This window comes from Anopheles moucheti, chromosome 3 (genome assembly GCF_943734755.1).
Source record: "Anopheles moucheti chromosome 3, idAnoMoucSN_F20_07, whole genome shotgun sequence".
Lineage (NCBI taxonomy): Eukaryota > Metazoa > Arthropoda > Insecta > Diptera > Culicidae > Anopheles > Anopheles moucheti.
The window spans coordinates 38,294,687-38,317,173 of record NC_069141.1 but is presented as its reverse complement, the minus strand read 5'-3'; the positions used below and the strand labels follow the sequence as shown (position 1 = coordinate 38,317,173).

At 43.5% G+C, this 22,487-nt stretch overlaps 1 protein-coding gene across 1 annotated transcript in view; it reads right to left on the bottom strand.

Moving 5' to 3' along the window:
• The window catches only part of LOC128304264 (serine-rich adhesin for platelets), a 76,423-nt gene extending 55,226 nt beyond the window's left edge, over positions 1-21,197 (bottom strand). Inside the window, exon 1 of the mRNA XM_053041423.1 lies at positions 20,920-21,197. Coding sequence (XP_052897383.1) covers positions 20,920-21,197 — 278 coding nt within the window. The remainder of the gene's footprint in view (positions 1-20,919) is intronic.
• Between the last annotated feature and the right edge of the window lie 1,290 nt (positions 21,198-22,487).

Below are 22,487 nucleotides of genomic sequence, written 5' to 3'. Positions count from 1 at the left end.
CACTAAAATTTACATAATACTAATCTGAATTAGACACATGCGGTTTACAAAACACGATACTAAAAAAATGCTTTTAGTTAACAACCTATGACATCAAACTTCGTATAGCATACCAATTTAAGCAACCAATAAACAAAATCCTTATTGTTTTTAATATACCACATGGAACACTACACTTAGCGTTGTTCTCTTCGTACAGATCACCACAAAAGCTAACGCAACCACTCGATCAACGCGTGCGCTGAAAACTTTATTTACCACCGTATCGATCAGTCCGCTTCATGGACGAGCTTCCTCTTTTGGATTGTCCCCAGTGGAACTCATCGTACACCGTGAATGAAGCGATTTCTACTGTTTACTCTAAAAACAGATCGTCTGCATTACAGCAACCCAGTCGCGTATCTGCGCGCAAAAAACGCGTGCGCCAGATAACGTTCAACGTTCGGTTTTGATCGATATGCACTTCATCGGGGTGGATAATTTTTTATCCCCATATCTGTACCCGCACGTTTAATTAATTCACATCCATATTAATGATTTCCATTTGAATCTTGCCAACACAAATGTGACATAATAAAGTGATGCGAAAATGATGGCGTGCTTATCTTGTTGCGTACATCATTCCAATAAAATGTGAGCAGAGAAACAAGAAGAGTATGTAGAGATATTTGGTTTAAGGTTTAAGGTTTTGATATTGAAGCATACTCCCTAACATGGAGTCTCTATCAGTTATCACCGGAACATATTGGATTGCTTGTCATGCAAAGGTGTAAAACATCAAAAGGATCACACTGATCGGCATCCTATTAACGCATCGTTTAAACCTTCGACCATCATCGGCAAATGATATAACACCAGCTGAAAAGCATTCCGAGCGATTTTATGTTTTCGCACATTACAAACCCCATTAGAGGACTGAAAACGAGTTTCCTCCCGAAAATGCATCACCGGTGACAGAAAAAAAAACTTCCCGACTCCCGACAAAACCAATGTTTCGAAAACGAAAAAACCAATTTGTTTTGATCATTTCGATGATGATTTCGATTTGATGGTTATGGGATGGTCGCATGTTTTCCGCTTTCCCACCGAGAGCTTCGGGGGCTGTTGGGGAGTTTGGGGACAGCGAAAAATGATCCATCCTTTCTGTCAACTTCTGCCTGCCGCTCTGTCCGGGCTCTGTCTTTTACATCGAACAGGTGGCGAGAAATTTATTAATAACTTTATTGGATCATCAATCCACCAAATATGGTCGGCAGGAAGGCTTCCGAGTGATGAAATAGCTCATCGATATGCATTTGATTTTCACCGTTTTTTTTTTTCAAACGGGGTTGTTTTGTGATTGACACACGCCCTTAGTGGTGGAGTTTACAACTTTGATTATGTTTATGTGCAAACGGATAAACTATATTTACGTAGAGACAATCAGCAGCAATACCCAATTTTCCACATTTGTTTGACAATTGTTTAGTAACGAATGTTTTAAATAGCAATAGAAATGTTGCTTGAGGATCACAAAAATCAGATACATGAGCTTTTTCGAAACGAAAAAAATGAATAATTTTATATTTTCAATTTTGTTAGTGAAATTCAGAATGTTTTCGCAAAAATCAACACAAAGTAAACGTACAAAACAATTAAAAACAGCAAACAAAATATTGTTCTATGATGCTCCACAGGTTGCCCATCAAATGGATAAGTCACGCAGTGAAAACAGAGCGCATTGTGTGCGAACGTGAACGTGTGTGTGTGTACGCAGTGTTCGGATTGTGAAACAATAAATTAATGATTGATTGCACGGCGAAAAGCATAACACACATAGGGAACGTCTGCAAGCCAAAGGTGAGCGAAAATCGAGACGAAAGGAACGTTAGATAACGGTCTGCTTGGATGGATTTTAATCGATTCCTTTGAACGTTTTCGTCGAATGCCCAGATTTTGAACGGACGGCACGAGGCGCAACGAAAAGGGAAGGTAAAGCTTTGACGATGATGATAATGATGATGATGGTGATGGTGTTGTTGGTAGTGTTGATGATATTATGCTGGGCCGCCCCAACAACGTTATCACAACTACGCTCCCCCTCCCCCCCTTCCTCCTGCCTCGCATCCTCTCACCGACCAACTCGGTCGGTTGATGAGAAGACACAATTTGCATACAAAACGGAATCCGTGAGCGCGAACGCGTGCTTGCACGTCTGAGAAATTTGGCTGCTGGTAGATTTTGGAAACCAGCACGCACGCAACAGGTTAAACGAACATTATTTATGTGTGGCCGTCGTTCCACAGTGTTTGTGTAGTTGTGCGAGCGCTTAACAGATGGGGCAGAATGGGATGAATACGGTTGACCGTCGAGAAAAAAAAACACCACCAAGCATGGTTCAGTTTGCTTAGCAGTTTTAACAACTTATGAAAGTTTGCTGTTTTTTATATCTTCTCACGTTATTTCAGGAATTAAACATATTCACGCGAGAACTTTTTGCATCCATTTATCATCGATGGATTTCGAGCTCGAAGCATTAGCACGGATTATTTCCAAAGTTTGCAGAAATGAAGATGCATATTTACGTTGCGCAGCACACAAAAAACAAACACATTTTATCCCAATACATCACACAAAAGTTCGCGGTGTTGTGTTTCGTGGTAGCTTTTGTGTTCTTTCGTTACGATAGTTTTTAACACGACCGATTCGCTCGCTGTTATCTGGCAAAACATGAGGAGTTTCACATTATCTGGACATTAAAGAATTACCGACCATTTATCACGTCGGCAAACAAGTTAATGTTTTTGCAAATTTGCTTATTCTGAACGGTGGTTTGACGGGTAGCGCGCTGACAAATAAGTTGTCAAATGCTTTTGGCACGCTAAGCAGTGAGTAATTTCTGTTATTTAATTATCGATTTTGGCGAGTAGTACGGCGCAGAAAACGATTAAATTAAGCACCCATCTGCAAAACATAAAACCTCTAGCCCACCGTATACACTCGCGTTCCATCAATTTCCTTTCATTTTCAGCCATTGCTCATTGAAGTGCCAACGCGGTGAAAGGTGCCGCACACAGAAAGGTCGGTCAAGTTCGTTTCGTTGCCCTCCGCGGGTCATCTTCTTCGTTTACTGAATGCCATGCACTTGCTAGCACATTCAAATCTCACCTCATACCAGCCTTTTGTTGTTTATGCGACGATCAACAAGCGCTGCTCATCTGGCGCACAGGCATTGGGTAGCCGCATCTTGGCCGCTATCGTTTGTCCGGTGCCGTTTGAGCTGAAAAACTTCAACGCAAATGTCATCTGGCCAACGCTAAACATGAAGATCAATCGCTCATTATGGGCCGAAAATGTCACCTGCCTATACCGGCTGCCGTGGGCTCTTTGCTGGCAAATGCTGATTCGGGGTGGTTCCAACACAATATTTGATAATCGTATATCTCTTCATCACCATCCGAGTTTCGGTTTTGTAAGTGCATCGTCTGCGAGTTAAGCTTGATTTTTTTTTGTAGCCAAAGCTCTTCATGAAAAGCTCAGCGACTAAAATCATAGTAATGAACATAAATTATCATGAAGACGTCATAGCAACCTTTTCATTGCTAGCAAATCAATTGCTGGCGCCGGATAACCTTAAGTTATCCGTATTTGGAATCATTAACAGATGGATTGAGCAAAAATGATGAATAAAATGCAGCTGTCACGATGAAATCCCCAAAAATCATATTAATGTCAACTAATTTTTCTGTAAGCAACGTCGAGAACTTTTATATGTGTTGCAGGACCCGTCGAGAATGTTTTCTCGCCCAAACAGGGACCTGCAATAGTATAGTGCAGTACAAACTTCATCATTCTGTAAAACTTGTAAGCAAACCAGAGGGCAGCTCAGTGATGAGAAGCCTTTATCGTTTTAGTAAAGACCTCCACCGGTTAACTTCAGCCAACGGTGGTCTCGTTTGTGTGTGTGTGTGTGTGTGCGTAAGTGTGTAAGTTGATGCTTTCTTGGTCAGCATCACAACATAGTCTTGCATCGAAAGTGCAACAGCAGTAGCCGCAGCAGTTGATTTCGATACGATTGGCTCCGGGGGTTCGTCGCTTGGCTCATGCATTGAAGTTCTTCGTTCTTCGGTCAGCTATTTGGCCGTTTGCCGTTTTCGAACGGTTGGCAACGAGTGCGGTGCAGCACAGGAAACTCGATTGCGACTGATTCGTACCGGGTTGCTTGCTAATGATGCGTACGTACGCAACCGTATGAAACTGCATGCACGCAAAATTCTGTCCGTCCTTGCGTAATGCCATACCACTGCACGTTGGCCTACTGGGACCGTCGTGGTAAGTCGGGGCAAGGGTAAAAATGTAGATAAACATTTGATTACTATTTAGATGTGTGTACCTAACTACTACTATTTCGTTGAAATTCCTCCCGACTTCCCCACCGCGTCCAGATTGCAGAACCTGAAGAACACCTTCTCCGCAGTGAAGCGTTACACCGATGTTCAACTAGATCAATCTTGAACGTATGGAGAGAAGAAAAAAAACATGGGAAGTTGTCCAGCACGGGGCAACCACACAGCGCGCCACACATTAATGGATATGCGAGCAGTGCGAAAAGTGTAACATGTTGTGCGTGGTACAGAACACGATCGCTGCTTAATAGTTTCGTCGTCGACGTTGATGTTGTCGTTGATTGATGAAGCGATAAAAAGTCGGTTGCATACTGTGCGGGAAAGGTTGTTCACTTTTGTAGTTTAGGACAGACCGCGTGGTTACTCTTAGTAGAGCGATTACTTATTAGATGTAATGATAAACGTATGAAGTGAAACTCGTTAGGGTAGACCATATTAACGAGTAAATTGATTGGATTAAAGAGTTCAATGGCAATTTTTTGTACTACACATTAATATAATTATTTGTGCGTAGATGTCATTCATACACTTTACAAATTTTGAAAATCTTTTTAAAAAATCATTTAAAAATCCATATTAAACTCTTTTTGAGCTATTTAACTAAAAATCAAAAATAGTTTAAATTTTACTATATTCTTTTCAGTTTTACCAATATCCAGCACACACCTACACCCAAAGGTAGCATAAGTTCGACTACGAAAATTTGCTAAGCAGGGGAATTTCCCCTGCAATTGAATAACCTCGGCTACGTTGCTGCACTGCTCCGAATTTTGTGCAACTACATTAGTGCAATTATTTTCGCTTTCTTTCACGCGGGGATCTCGGGGCGCGTATTATGACACAATATTTTTTTTTTGTTACTGATGTTTGTGATGCGTGCAGCGTAGAGTGTGCCGTTGGTTGGCAGTTGAATGGTTAAAAGTTTGTTGCAAACAATCGCTACCGAAAATGGTCGCAAAGGGGAAAGTACAGCGAAAAGCTATCGGCTATTGCTAATCTAGTTGCGTAATTGACACTGGATTATCGTTGGTGAAAAGGTGGAAAATGGAATAAGAAATTAAACAAAGCAAAACGATCAAAATGGAATCATTAAGAAAGTGCTATTTGCTAGTTTTGAATAACTTTGTGAGTAGCTAGATAAAGATTTTTTTTTTTTTACAAAATTTCGAAACGTTATCAAAGCGTAATTAGGAGTCATTCCTCAGTGATGAATTTGGTGTAATTATTTATAAAAATTATAATTTAAAAATAAATCCAGTAATCCAGTAGGTAACAAACTGAAGAAAAAAAATATTGACGTACTCTTACATCTCAACTGCAGCAAAAAGTAAATTGCATTAATAAAACATTTTACAATATACTGCATAATGCATGAGTTCTTTGGTGTGTCACGGAATATTCAAAATTTATACGTACTATTTTTTGGGTAAATTACAAACAACATGTGAAATGTACATCCGGCGAACCATTTCAAACATTCCTATTGAAATCGAGCATCGTTGAACCCACCCCACTCAAATGGAAACCATCAATGACGTCCTTAATTGGATGCTGCATCGACAGCGTGAAACGGACACTTTGAATGGAGCAGATGGTGGTAATTTTGGAGTGCATTTTTAACCTCCACATTGCTCCGGCTAAGAAACGCCATGGCCAACGCCTTTTCCCGTCCAAAATTGAACAGTTGCAGACCGACTCCGAAAACGCAGAACAAATATAGACGAACGTGCGAATCGCTTTGTCTCGATCGTATTCTGTTGTTTTTTTTTCGGTGATACTTTGTTCGCTGGTCGCTGGAACGAATTATGTATCGGATCTGCACCTGAATCTGACTACCATCGATCCCACCCTGATTGTAGCTTTGTTTGGCGTGCTGTAAATTAGTATCCATCGTATGGAGGTAGAGGCAAAAAATAAGTATCCTGCTCTAGGGAAAGGTGGTTCCGTTTCATTTCGATCGACCGCTATCTGGCGCGCGGGATTGAGTGATTTCATCCACTCAAGGTCAGCAGCGGTGGCGTTCGTTGCCCGTGCACCTGATCGCGACTGTAACAATCAGACGCTTTGATACACACCGAAGTGAGAGAACGCTTTGGCTTTGTTTCACCAATTATCAACGGCCCCGGGCACTCTATACCGTTCTTAATGGTGATGGATTGTAAAGCTGTACCCGTATCCATCGCCGTAGACATTTTTGGCGTAAGGTGCGGGAAACATAAAAAAAAACTCGATCATCGGACAGCTGTGCCGCAGACGTTATACTATCTCCACAGATCGGTCATAATTTAACTGCATTGCTCGTAAAACTTGTGAGTGCATCTCATCTAGACCAATTTTATCCCCACTATCCCCGGAGCGTGTGGAGATCCAATTTGCAATACTCCACATTTCACTCCACGTGTTGGCTCAATAGTGAAATAAAATTTGGTTAAAAAAATCTCCTTGATAGTAAGTTGTCCGTGCGATGTCCTTCGTGATACTGTTATGCATTAATTAATTTTAATTGCACCTGCCCTGTCCTATTGGCACACTCCGGTAGGCGAGCGGAATGAACGGGAAAAGCGTTCGATCCACAGGAATCTTACGCTCACCGAAACGATGCCAAAAAATGGAACACGTATTCCTTGGCCAGGGCACAAAATTATCCGTCACTCACGATTCACCGTTATCATCGCTGTGTCCGTGCCGTGATGGTCCGTTTCGGTGTTGCGGCGAACCTTCTCGCTTACGGTTAACCACACGCCACAGTGATTGTTTTGCAGCTTTGACACTCGGTTAATGGAACTAGTTTTTGAATGTAGGGTGATTTCGATTTTTTGGCACCATAATTTGGCCGCACCGTATTAAAGCAAGAGTTCTCACGAAGGACACTTTCCATTTCGGATTCTTGGCTGCTTGGCAAAGGGAGCTTGATTTGGTCTCTCTCCGATGCAAGGGCGCATGATGTGGAAAGATAAATGTGCCGCTATTGAACACGATTTGTACTGTAACACGATTTGGTTTAAAGGAAAAATGAGAACAAAATTTCAAATACGGGCAGACCTCTAAAAAAGGTGCATGAATTTTATAATCTAGACCTTTCAGAACTTTTTATAAAAGCGTTGATTAAAATTGTTTTGTTTATAATATGAACGCCAGAAAAACGCTTCAGCATAAAATTCTCTACAAAACATTCAGCCGTCTCAGCCGACCTGAATTTCGAACCACAACCACAACGCTCCAGCGGGTTCGTCGCTTATTTTTCTTCTCCATAAACGCAGTCGTTTGTTTTGCGGGTATCGTTTCGGCATTACCCAACACACGATTGGAGGAATTCAATCCACCGAATCCGTAAATCGAACGTCGATCCGCTCGATTGATGTGCGGCAAACGGCCTTCCCTCGAGGGGGTTTTCGCCATCGAATTCAGCCATCTCGCGCCCCGCGGAAAATCGGCCGATTGTCTGCGTTCGTCTGCGATGCGGCCGACGTGACCGATAGACCGACCGTACCGACCGGCTGCCGGTGACCGAGATCGAACGAGTGAAGCTCGGCATCGACTGATTACGTGTGAACTTGGGGGATTTGTGGCAACGACCCGTGGGGCCATTGAGGGCGATAAAATAGAGGGCATCCGCATGCTGCCCGACCGTACCCGTGGGTGTGTCGTCGTTCGCACCCGAAGACTCGCGTCTTTAAAATGGTGGGTTTACCACCCGGGAACTGTGTTAGATTTTGATCAAATTTCAACAAGGAATGCATTTTGAGGGGTTTGTGTGTGTTTTTTTTTTTGTCAAAATTAATCGCCACGAAAGGCATTCCAATCAACACCCGAAAGGGCTACGAACGCTCACGGTGCATGGGCCACTTTCGCTTTCAAGGTTGCCATCCGTGCGCCCAACTCGTGATCAACAAAACAAGTTTTCTCTCTCGATTATGTCTGTGAGGAAGAAGGTTCAACGTTAGCGAATACGATAAATGCATGCAGTGTATCTTCATCCCCGATCGCCATGGTGCTGAGAAATGTGTGCTACAAGTCGATGTTCAAAACATATTGTTTTTGTCAGCACACTTTTAATCGCTGCTATCAGTGCATTTTCATCTTTCTACGCCTGGATGGATGCCCTGGAGTTTCGCCGCACTGGGTTAATGGTCAGAAGGCATCTCCTTGCTGCCTGTGACGACCTACTGACCGTGCCCCGTGAAGAAATAATATATTCAAATTGCTATATTTCTATGCACAACTTGCCGGCATGTTTTGAAGATCTAGGACATTACGGAAGCGGTACAGCGTGGTCGGTGAACAAACCTGTAGTCCAGCTTCTGGTACCTTTTAAACATAATAAACGATAAATTAACTGACGTCTCTTGCAACATTTGCAAAAAAACAAAACACTTTCATAAGCCAACATAAAACATAGAACTGGAATGGCCCTTCTTTACCCATTCTGTCCTTTTCCAGCCATCCATTCAAATTCAAACGCACAGTGAGCGGGTGCAGTTGAATAACCTTTCGGGCGACATTTGAGTTTCGATCAAATTGGTAGCGATTGTCTGATCGAGAATAACTTCTACTGTTCGCTGACAGCGGACATAAGCGAGTAAATGCTTTTAAAGCACTACACAGCTTCGATACCATATGGAAAAGCCAAGGATTTTCGTCCATCTCTTACGTCCACCTACTTCTCGGACAATCATTTTTTGTGTCGCCCTTTGTGTCTAAGACCGTTCCGAAGAGCGGATCAATAGAGCAAGGATGTGATGATGGTCAGCGCCGCTAAACCATTCTAATTGCCATTCGTGTTTCTTGTAATGTTGACTAAAGTATTGAATTAATATGGTAAAAGGAAAATCTACTAAAGTAAATGAATAGTAAGGTAACGAAGTTTTTAAACTTCAAGAAACAGTCTTGAATCCAAATGTCTGATGGCATTATTTGGTGAGCTTGCAAACAATTGAATATATGTTACATAGATTTTTTTGGTTGCATAATTATCATTTTTCATGTTGTAAATGTGTACAACAGCTTGGACGAATGCTCAATAAATGAGATAAATGCATCAATGATCATTGATTCTACGCAATATAATTAATTTATCAGATTTCTTAACATTGTAGCGGTGTTTATGAGCTATCACAACCCAAAAAAAAACATACATACTCATGTGGAATGCATGTATGCATGTCGAGAACATGGTTGGAACAAATTGACCAAGACCGATGACGCCATACTGGATACGTTTGATTGAATCGTGGTTTGATTGGAAAGAGAATGTGTGACAAATGTACTACAAAAGTGTATGAAAATCAATTCCACGCGGCGTGCAACAAAACTGTTATCTCTTGAACGGTAAAGCATTGGCGCTAAAATGGAATTTCGACCACTGTGGTCCCCCTGGCCTTCTAAGGACTGTTTTGCAGGTTAGGTGATCGACAAACTAGGAAAGATAGGGTAAAAGATAGAAAAAGTATCAGCGAGAGTTATCAAACGCTTCGATACGGATTCGTACGACTGTGTCTTATTCGCAACGCGGCGCATACATTGCACGAGATATTGATTCGCCAGCGACAAATGGCGAAGTGATAAATCGATTAGTTTTCTCAACCAAGTGTCCCCCGGGTGGTTGGAAAATTCATAAGCCCGGCCCCGTACATGGCTACTGCCTCTAGCGCACAACACACACACATTGGCCATCACCATCCGCAGCAGGTTGCAGAAGCCTTCACAAATCAATTGGGTACAGTCTTTTGCAGAATGGTGAGCGATGGTGGCACATGCTGCCCGCGGAGACTTCCCATATGATCAACGCCCGATCGCGCTCCGATTGCATAACGACGTGTTTGCAATTTCCAGCTTTTGTCCCAAAGTCGGTAGAACGCGTTGGGTGTTGCTGAACCGGGAGCGCGCGGCGGGGAACCGCGGCGTGACCCAATGGCGCGTGTTGCCGATTGAACCAGTTTGAGGTCCGTGCCTTGATTAACAGACGGTTTCCTGCTCCAAACCGCCATAAGATGGGTACGAGCTGGGGGCTCGTTCTCCACCAACATGCCTGCTACGTCTGCAAGACTACGCGCCTAAGAAAACGACCACCGCTGCCATTGGATTCGCCGCGAAACGGGACGGATCTGACCGGTTCGTACATTCTGATTTGTAGGTTGAAAAATGGAGCAAATGGTAGTAAAGGGGTCTCTTTGGTGCAGGTGCCGCCGGGTTACCAACATTTGACAAGCATTAATCATAGATTCAACTCGCAGGGACCTGCCAATTTTCACTCTCCGCTCGGCAAAACCACACCTGCCACAACGGTTAGCCATCGATCTTGGAGGTCGCTCGAAATAGGAGAAAAAGAAGGGGAAAAAAAGACAGAACGCGAAAACATCCCAGCAAATCGGTTACACATTTAACGTCCAGCGACCCGGGGGTGGCAGAGAGCATGGTGGCATGATGGTAAGCATTCGCTGTTTGCCACCATGTTTGCTACTAGTCGCGGGCCCTGGGACGTAATCTGTTGCGAGATCGCTCTTGCCGGTGCGATTGTGCGATCTTACTCGAGTGCGATCAGATTTCGATACTCACGTCAGATTTATGTGACCGAAACGGGATTACTGCAAAACATTCAACGGTTTGCTAGGCTTTCGACCATCGGCATTTCGGATACTTGTTTCGCGTTCTTTGCAATGCCGCCCCGGCCCAAGACTTGCGCCAGATATCAGCGACCATCATCAAGGGTCGCGTCCATAAATAATGCCACGGCAAAGATTGATGTCCGCCGAGTTGCAAGGTGCAAGGTGGCTTTCCGGCCATTGGAACGAGCATGATTGTAGCGCTAGAACTACAAAGCTTTCGCCAACTGCTCCACGACGTCACGGCACAATCAATAGCATTAACCGCGTCGTTGATAACCTGCAACGGTTGCATTGGAGGTAACAAATCGTGTAGAGCATAAATCTGAGCTGGCAATGCACGAGGTGTAGTGTTTGGAACTGAGACTGCATGATGCCCTGAAATGAAACTCACTTTCGCCCGATCCATGCAAAATGGTGATAAATGTGCAGTCGAGGTAGTAAATTGTCTATCGTATTCTCAGCTGTTTTGTGTGGAATTCAAAGAAAGTACCTGTTAATACAGTTTAACTTGCACCGAACAGTGTTGCATAACCGTCAGTAGCATCGTCTTTTCCGTATGGGAGTGTGGAGTAGAATTAAGCTGTATGCTTCCTTCATTTTCCCATGCAACATTAGTTTAGCAGTTGAGCAGTTGTTTAGTTGAGTGGTTATAAACGCAACGAGATGATGAGCTTTCTGACCCCATCGTCATTAGTTATTGTTTATAAGTGAAGACTTGGGTCATAGCAGCATAGGGAAACTAGTGCCGACAAGTCATCATCGTCGTTACCCTGAGTGGATGTGCGTCGTCGCATCTGATGATCACTAAATGAGCTGGAGCTACTCTGTCGGTCGTCGGCATGCTGTTGATCATGCTGTGTTACACCACCCAAGCCACGTCGTAAAATCACGTCGTTGTGTGTCTAAGGATGAAGATCACACACTGTATGACGTTTAAATAGAGGTGACGGAAAACTCAATGAAACGTACAAATGTTACAAAATGGAATTGCGAAATAGATCGACTTATTTTAAGTACATCACATCCAATGCGTTAACCATAACGTAGCCTAAGGGTGTTTGATTAACCTTTCGGTCGCCTTTTTTTTGTGTGCTGCTAAAGAGCCGAGACAAACCAACAAAAAGGTCGCGCCATTTTAGGGACATAGCCGGCGCAAAGTGTCAGCAAAACATAACGATCCATCAGGTGTATATATACGCTACTGATCGCATGACAATCCGCTCTGTGCCATGCCCATACAAGGAACCCCATTGTCAATGTCACCGTCGGTTCCTGCCATTAACGAAATATATCTTTCTAATAGACAACAAATCGTTTAGACGACAACAATCGGCATGCAAAACGATCCCGCAAATACCGTGCCCGCTCTCCGGCCAATTGGCAGAACTTGGCCAGTTCCGCTGCGTTCGAACCGGGATCGTTTCGCCGTGATTTATGCAGCGACCTTGATAGACCCACGGGTGCTTGGTTCTGGTGAACACAATCAACCAGTTGGTAGAGAGTGTGTAGAGTGGCGCGAGTTTGTTTGCATACGTGCGTGTGCCATAGGGTACTACTCGGAGGTACCCGAGTGCGCATTAATTCATGATTGGGATTATCGTCAGAACCGCCCGTCCAACGAACACTCGAGAGGTCGCGCGAGTTAATGCGATTTGTACTCAATCTTTTGCAGGTTCTCAACGATTGGGACTGTCCAACGAAACCGACGGTTGTCCCACGGTGACCTTAATCCTGTATTTCATTCCACCAGGTACTGTAGTTCAGGCATGTACCACGTTAGATGTCCTCATCTCAGATCTCGGTTCCCAGGAACTTCTAGGTCTGATTCATGGGTTTAGCTTGCGTACCCATAAATCATGGCCTACGAGCATTGGAACGATTTGAGTGATGGGGTTTGACGTACGAAGGGTCTGACGAGCATCATCATCATCATCATCATCTCCTCATTATCTTGGCACGATTGCGTGAAACCAAGTACCGCCCGCAACTTCTTCCTTAGCTGTTGCTTTGCACACCAAAGTTAACACTTCCCATACAGCGATAAGTGCTAAAGCATACCCTTCAAAGATATCTCGCTCCAAAGGAAGTTGCCAAGATGAACTTCGTGTTTAGAGATTACCTAAATGAGCATCGAATGAAGACACCGCAGAATGTACCGCACACACAATCAACAGCGGCTTGTGTTTAGAACTCAGACGGCAATGTGTCAAGGGGGCCATTACGTGGTGTGCTCATCGATTAATACTCGCTGCAACCAAATTGTGGCCGCGCTTCCTTTCATTGTATTTTGGGCAAAGGAAGTTACGATCTAGAGACGAAAATATGATTCCAATAGAAAACCTCCCCCAAAACAGCAAATCACAGCTGCGCACAATTGCACAAAACAATTGACGCCGTAGCTTCCTGCCGCTTGGGCAACTTTGGCGAAACGTTGCACGGAAATGGGGTAAGATTGTGTTTGCGCGGTACTGCAGTGCCCCGTGGGCTTCAGCAGCCATCCGAGCGAGCTGCTATCCGTTCTATTGGTTTATCTGGCCTCACATCTTCCGGATCTCGCAGCTGCGCGAGACGCTGCGATTGTAACGCTTTGATGCCACCGTGATCGTTTTTCGATGGATTGCTGGCGCTGTGCTCCTTCCGTTTGTGTTGCATCCGAAAGCAAAAGGAACCTAAAGCCACACTGCATGCCGATCATTAGCGATCTAATCGTGCATCCCACTCGTGAATCACGGTTTTCGCTCGTGGAAGCGAATTGTTCCATTTAATGGGTGAGCTGTTGATTGCCCGCAGCTTCACGGTCCTCCTTCTCGTTTTCTTTTTTTGATTTCTTCTGTTTATCTAGCTTTGTTTTTTTCACGACGGGTTTTTCCAATGCAAAACGGTATGGAATAAAAACCAATTCCATTTATGCAGTAAATATGAGATCACAGCTCATTTAAAACGGTGTTTATATCATTTTTTGAAGTCTCAATTAGGCATATTTTTTTAATATATATATATAATATTGAACAAGCACCAATGGACAGGATCAGAGAGTCATCGTATTCATTCTGTTATGTACTTTTAATTTCCAATGCGAGCATATTATTGTATTTGCACAATGCATCTTTCGCTGCAGTCTCGTTGCAACACATCGCAGAAACTTCCAATTTCTCTACCTCTTCTTGCTTATTTGCTTGCCCTACAAATGAAGCAATAGAGACGTTGCTTCGACCTTAAAAACCCGGTTACATTGCGAACAGATACGATTACATTGTGCTTTTACATACAGCTCCATTTCCTGCAATTGTAGCTATAATGGAGCTTTAAAGTTTTGCTAAAAGCCTTTTAGATCTCAAGATTTGTTAACCCTATCGTGTTATAACATTTCATCATTCATTGGTAATTGGGTTTTTTTCGGAAAAAGTGCCACATTCAAACTTCAACCAAACTACAGCCTCTCCTCAGCGCAATCAGATCTTACAACATAAAGGGTTTTCATGAAGGAGTTTATGTTTCGGACTTTATAATAAAAAAATGGTGGTACAACACGCATTTGCATTTTTTTTTTTCATTTACATGCTAATTAAATGCACTAAACAGGTTTCTTAATTAAAATCATTGCTAATTGTAATTTAAGAACCAATCAAAGGAAAGAGTCGGTTTTCGAAACCTAAGAACCGTGCCGTCTCATTCACAGGAATCTGGATTTCATGTATGCCTTGTCATGTTCCATTAACGGTTCCAGAGCTGAATGGGAAATGTTATGAAATCACTACTATCAATCAGCTTAATCGATACCGAATTCACCTGACACCATTCGATTATTCGCTAAAACTTCCATAACTACAAAACCCATACCGATACAAAGTGGTCGATTTTTCTACTCAAATGCTTCGTTTCGATGGTGCCAAATTAAAGAGACAAATACATTCACACTTCCACCCAAAAAAGCATAACATACTCCGGTGGCTCTTTACGTTTCTCGGCAGACGCTCTGCTGTTGTGGTGGGGAATCTAATCAAACATATTCGTACGAGCATGGTCGTTGACCACTACCACGGTGCGATCGTACGCAAAGTTCATGGTTTGTTTTTCCACCCCACGGCGTTCTGCGTGTGTACCATGGTTTCTGCACCGGCCCCGGCACTGCTCGCCACGATCATCGTCAGCTGTATTAGATTAACATTTTGAAAAGCCAAAAAAAAAAGGTGGAAAAAACCGGCTGGCATCGATAAAAAAAAATCGTTGAATGATCCAACTCATGGATTCATCCATTTCTAGCTACAGAGGCTCATCGCGATCCCCAATGCGTACACCAAATTGTGACCCGTACCAGTGATCACTAACACCAAAACGGAGCGACAACATGTTGTGCGATTTGTATGATTTTGTTTTGGCATTGAGGTTGCTTAATATGGAAGGTAAATACAGTTAATTCATGATTACATACTTTTTACATATTATTAAATCGTAACTAAACTTATATTTCTCTCTTACCCTTTTGGTTCCCATAGGTATGTGAACATTTCTGAGTAATCCTTTATAATTAATTGTAACTCTCAGATTATTATTTTCTTTTGATATGTTTTCCTTACATTGGTAAGCAGTTGTTGTTCCTAAGTGCTTAATGAATATTTTGGGAGCTACATAACAAAAAGTGGTTTTTTAAACTCATAAATTTCTCGGAATCAGCTCACCCATCCAATATTGTGCGGTGGCGTTTGTGAAATTGATTTTCATTGTTTTACTGCTCCCCGGTAAAAAAATAACAAAATTCGGTAACATAAAGTTCAAACCACCCACGACATGGTGAGCAAATTTGGCGATAATAGCTTCACGGTTCGTTCGATGCATCCATTGCTAGCGTCCAAGTTCACCGAATCGGAAAATTCCGATTGAATTTCGATCGCAGACACTATCCGAATACCTACAGTGTAGGAGAAGTAGCTGTGAGCAGTTTCGAAGCGAAAATGGTGATAGAATCGGATGAGAAAGAGTTTTAACATTCTATCAAACCCGTTCCCCTCGCTCCGATGACTTTATTTTATTTGGGCATTGACGCAGCTGCCCCGGCGCTGGGACGAGTGTGCGCGGTGTGGTCGCTACAATTAGAAGCTTTAAGTTATAGGCCGATCTGGATTTCATTCCTTGCCTGACGCGTTCTTTGGTTCGAAAGGGGATTTTACGATGAGCGTCAAATTTTGTTTTCCCTTTTCCGCAACCATCACCCAATTGGCGTGTGGCTCATTTACATTCCGCTCGAGACATTTGGTCAAGCGAACCGAGCACAGCGTGATTTCCGATTGATCCAATACCATCAAAATGCTTCAAAACAAACAAGCTTCCCAGGTGATGATGATCTGCTTAGAAAGAAAAACGGATGAAACAGCCGGTTTGATAGGTCAAGGTTAGGGTAGTGGGCAGATATAGGAAGCGTTTTGTTTTACGTAGTAAAGGCAGCTTAGCTAGCGAACAGAAAACATATTAACGGGCACGTTAATGAAAAACAAACACTAGCAATCATCGAAAGAACTGTTGATAATGAAATGGAAAATAAAGAACAACATACGCGCCTGCACAAAAGTGAAAGGAAGCGTTACAAGCTGATGGAGCTGATATCTAGATCTTACTCCATCCTTGAACACATCCGACCACATGCATTACGAAGCTGAGAAGGATTTACAAAACATGTTGCCTCCAGTGATCTCCAGAAAGGATTACCGCAGGATGTTCTGAAAGGCGAATTGAAAGTAACACTTGACTCCTTATCCAATGTGCGATTTTTGGAAGAAACTGGATCACCTCGAACGAAGTAGTGACAACCAAATGCATTAACCACGATTATACAATTATCCACCCAGCAACCGCACACCGTGCGGATGGAGAATGTTTTCGGAAGTTCTAGAAACACGATCCAGCTCCGGTGACCCCAACGATCAGCGCGAGGCAACGTGGAAGAACATGCTGTACCCGGCTAAATCGACCTGGAAACAGAGTAGGCGGTGCCGACGGCATTCATTACGGGCATGTGTACCGTGTAACGACACATGCGACCAGCGACGGCTTCGACAAGGACGTCTAGTTTCCACCCGAACACCGGTAACCTTCGCGGAGGGGCACCGTTCAGATACAATCGAATCCGTCCGGATGAAAGCCGGCCCGAAAGGGGTTCGACAGTGTGGCGGTTCTACATGTTGGGCTGCTCGGGAGATACTGTGACGTGGAGATTTATTACGCGCTTCGGATATTGGGAGCGGATGTCTGATGAGAGCTAAGCAACTGCAGCGAAAGGAAATGTACGTCTTTTAACTCTATTATTTAATAAAATGTTTTTGATGTGAAAGGTGCGAAAATTGTACCAACAGTATATGTAGAAGGAAAGAAAATATTACACAACATCGACATTGGTTTCGTGAAAAGCAAAAAAGAATACGAAACAAAACAAGTTCAAAATATTGCGTCGTTCAGCTCTGCATCGCGAACTTCAACCTATGGCACAGTTTTTCTTTTCACTGTCTTCTTTTTTTCCGCGGCACCTCAAAACCCATCCTAATCCAAGGAACTCAAGCATCTAGCGATAAGTAGCATCGGCCCATAAGACTTTTCGAGCCATGTACAGTTTGATGAGAGTTCATCAAATATCAAACGTTGCTCTTTCTTCGGGTGAATGTTTTTTGTGATGTGCCAAAAAAAAACACTCCCAAGACGGAATCGTTCGTGATATTGATCATGATGTCGATGATGGCGGTGATGGTGATCTTGATGAATGATGATGATATACCTACAGGATTTCGGTTTAAAAAATTTAAAAAAAATACGTGAGATTTTTAATAATAAAATAACCCCCCAATCGTAGCAAAGTATAATGTGAGGGGTTTTGATGTGTCCGAGAAGGCATCTCTCTCTCACTCTTTTTTTGGCGTAACGACTCACTAGACTTATTTTACCACGTAGCCGAATAGTCAGTCCTTACTACGGAGGATTGGTCCGCAAGGGGTTTTGGTCCGGTCCGTTCGTGTGAAGACCGACGCCGCTACCATCATGCCACCGGGCCGCCCCCGAGAAGATACGTGTGCAAGAAGAAGATAAAACCGGGCTCAACGAACAGGAGGGAGCCATGGCAGCAAATTTATCATTTACCAAAAGCCCAAATAGAGCGTGTGATGTCAGGTTGTTGCTTGGTGCTTGGCTGAAGTTTGGAGAAATGTTTATGCGTTCACGCAATAGCTAACCATCGGGCTCTTTCCCTCCGAACTACCAACTGGATGGGGGGCGCACGCGTGGCTAACACTCGTTCCCATACATCTAACAAAAAAAAACTGCTTCGATGGAGGCACAAACGGTCGGAATCGATGGAGATTGTCAACGGGTTTGTTGATCGCTATCGTATCGTTTCATGATCGTAAAGCCCGTTTCATGATAGACAACCGCTTTTGGGAAACCGTCCGTTTGTTTTTATCTAGCTGGTTTCGTTACCATATCTGTGCACGGTGGCATCGTGAGCCTCCCAGCGGCAAATGCTTCGAGTGGTTTGAGTAAAGTGCCACCAGGAAGAAAGTGCCATAATCATGTACCGCGCTGGCTATGCGCGTGTGTGATTGATTTCGATTTCTCGATTTGAGCTTAAATTGATTTGTGTTTTGAAAAAAAAAAATGGCTCCAAAGAAAGTGGAGAAATGGACAATTTAAAACTGCCTCAAGTGTACTACGTCTTCAGATTTCCTTAACCACTTTAAAAAAGCTGTTCCTTATATTAAAATAAGATTCTTAAAAGTTTATGTTAAAGAGAGGTGCCGACGACCGTGGGAATAAAGAACATAGCAGGAAAGAAAAACAAAAGACTTCAACGAGTGTTAAGCGATGACACTTATTGCACGATTGCGTACAGCCGTGCCTCCAGCTCTGTCTGCATATCTTCTGCGTCTGTCCGGCGAAAGGTCATTGGATTTCGCTAACTAAGCGAAAATGGAACATAAAAAATAACGTCACTGCCAAATTTCGGCTTTGCAACAATTCCTAAATGCCTCCTAAATCACCGCAACCTGTTTTGGCCGCATGCCACCCGGCCGGACCGGAGGTCAAAATCAACCGTGAGCGGTGTGTGTGTTTTTTTTTATTCCCATCAGTATACCGCGAGTGGCCGTAGCTCCCTTATGCGTGCCACAAATTTGCACCGCATTTGTGTGTATGTAAATGTGTTTTATTTTTTATCTGACTTCTCCATTTTGTGGGTTTTCGAGCGACCGTTTTCTGCAATTAATTAATTTGGCGAAAAGACAAACGCACACGTCGTTCGCATGTGTGTGTTTTGTTTCTTTTTTTTTGTTGTTGTTGAATGAACAGTCTCCCTGCTGCCTCTTAACCCCGAGTCAGGAACTGCGCAAAGGACTTAGGTAAGTGTCATTAATTTGAGTGATGGCGAAATAAGCTCGGCACACAGCTCGGTTTACCGTACGCACCGCCAGTGGACTGCACCGAACGTGGAACGTGGCGGCCGGTATTTTACCCTTCATTGATTTTTTGTTTTTTGCTTGCCTTAACACCATCCCCTTTGACAAGTTTCTCTAGTCGGGCTGAAGAAGCGACAGCAACCTGCTGCGCTGACCGATTAATGCTCCAGCCCCCTGCGAGAGCGCAGCAAACCAGTTAAGCGCCGCACGGCTACCGGCAAAAGCGACGAAAAATGCTGTGATCTATCGAGCAAAGCGATGCGGGGTTTTGCCGATTCGTATATGGTTGTTGGCATCCAATCGATTCGTCGTCTGATATGACGACTCGCGGTAGGATTAACTTTGACCTATGGAAACAAATTTGAAGATGATCGGCCAAACACACAGCCCCACACGCGCTGTACTGCCATTCTGCGCATTCCTTTCCCGTTTCCTCTGAAGGTTGGGGTGGCGGTTTCCGTGCTTTGTGAGGCTTTTGTTCGGCGGGTCCATACATTTAACACCTGGACACTTGTCGAGGGTAATTAAACGCAATTTGCACTGCGTGGATAAGCTGGTGCACACTTGCATTCCGGCACAATTTTCTTGCACTGTGTAGTGCAGAAAGAGGATTCCCAACTGAAACGTAAAGAGTAACTTGTTCCACGTTTTGTGCAATATTCTGCAAAATTCAATGCAATTAAGCATAAGTTCACAATAAAACTGAATAGATAAGTCACATTCAAAATGTGTAACCTGTAACAAAGGTTCAAGGATCTTATATTATATTATATATATAATATTAGATTTTAATTCGAGTAAATTATTATTTAATTCGAATAAGATAATTAATTCGAGTAAAGGATTCATTTAGCATCATGAATTTCAATGTACGAAACCAAAATCTTTAAACAAAACTTTTCATGTTAATAATGCCTTCTACAGTACTAAAACCAAGGTAAAATAGACATTTTGTACTAAAATTATTAAACCACCTGAAGCGTTTTACTGTTCGCATAGAATCCTCCTCCAAACAACTCAATAGAAGTTTACCATCTAATAATAACTTCATGGTGAAACAAAAAAACACAAAAAAAGAAACACACTGAACACAATATCCTATTAAGAATTAATTCATTCTCATGTTTTGGCTTTTTGTTTTGCCATTTGAAATCTCAATCACTACCATGATTGGCATTATTATCTTCACACACCCGCCAGTCTTAATATATTAACAAAACAATACTGATTAGTGCTGGCCTTTTTGAATAGAATAGCGGTGCTGCGGTGCTTCAAGGTGATTCAGAACCGGGAGACTACCACAGACCGGTACCAAATTGCGGAAATTCCAACATAAAACAAAAAACTTATCAACATTCGTCACAGTGAGAGATTAGTTCGCGGAATGGACGAAGAATGTTTACTTCATAATTCGCATCTTATGCGTATCGTTCGTTCTGGGATGAAATTAAAACAAAAAATAGCAAAAACATGGCAAGTTTGTAACTTTGCACCTACCTTGTTCTGTAGTTACCCCGGCTTTGAGCTGCCTGGGAAGAGGTGGCGGCACTGCTGGTCAGATTTCTCGAGGTCGAACCACGCGCCGTGGTGGTATTGTTCTGTGCGGACAGCTGGCTGGCACTGGTGCGGGGCAACCTTGGTGATGGGTTGCTGGAGCGGCCACGGGATGCCTGTGGCTGGGGCCCTCCGGTCGTCGTTCCGGCGGCTAGGGCGGCGGCTAAATACAGCAGCAGCAGCAGCGCCAGACAACAGTAACTGGCCCTCCGAAAGGCCATCTCGGCTGTTGGAGATCTCTCAGGGAAATTGGGTTCGCAAACCAGCGGCGGAACAGAAGCACCGAAACCGAAACACTATTCCCTCCGGTACCGCGAGTTCACTAGCACGGGTTCACTCCGACAGGGTGCGTGGGTTTTCCTCAGTTCACACACGATCTCAAAAACTACTACGGTCAATGCAAACGCTGATAGGGATTTACGTTGATGTTGTTGATGTTTTTACTTCCAATCTTCACCACTGAAACCAATTGATCAGACAACGAGAATGGGCAATTATTACAATTACATTACATTGTTTTCTTTTTCAATTAGAGCAAAAAAACCTAATCAGCGACACCGTGCTTGAAGCACCCCTCTTCGACTGTAGACCATGAAATGGATCCTTGTCGACAAATTTTAAAATTTCTCTCTCAGCTCCATTGCCACTCCACTGCGCATCACAAACAATTTAATTACCAGCCGCACCGTTATTCGGGTGTGGTTCATCATTTTCCCGCCAATGTCCAATGTCACCGGATGTGCGTAAATCATCATCATCATCATTAGTGGTGGAACAAAAAATAAGCAGAATGCTACCGTTACCCTCGGCCGATTAATATATTCTCACCTCACATTTTGCACTTTGGAATTCGGGGGTGAAATTAGACTTTTCCGTCGGACCACACGATTTTGGGTTTTATTGTGCTGTGGAGTGCTTTTGGTTTCATCTCCACCACCACTGTTCGCTTTTATACGCCAATATGGTAGAAGCGATCCTTGACGATCGGCGATGAGAGTGCCACGGAGTGATCTGGTTAATGGCCGCGATGGTGGTAAAAATTCTTCCACCCAGCCTTAACAGCCCTGGTGGTCGTGCCCCTTATAAATCTCGACCGACGTCATCATCCTCGCTCATCCGCCCGGTTCAACGCGAGTCAATCAAACAATCCAATAAAAAAAACCAGCGCGAAATTGACACCCTGTCAATACGTTTTTCTACTTTTGTTGTGTTTTTTCTTACTCCCAGCACTGCCAACACGTGGTTCGTTGCTTGTTTCAGGGTCTATGTTTGAAGGAGCAGCAATTTAGCGCTGCTCGGCGGCCAATCATCCGAATCGATCGGGGACGGCACGGGGGAAGGGAAAGCATACCAGACGAGGATGTCCGTGAAACCATCGCAGGCCAACCTTTGGGAAGGGAAAACATTACTTTGCCAGTGGCGGTGAAATTGGAGCAAACATTTATTGCTGTACATTCACACTGCACACACGGAATGCGACTCGCTGCATTCACTAACGGTTGCAGCCCTGA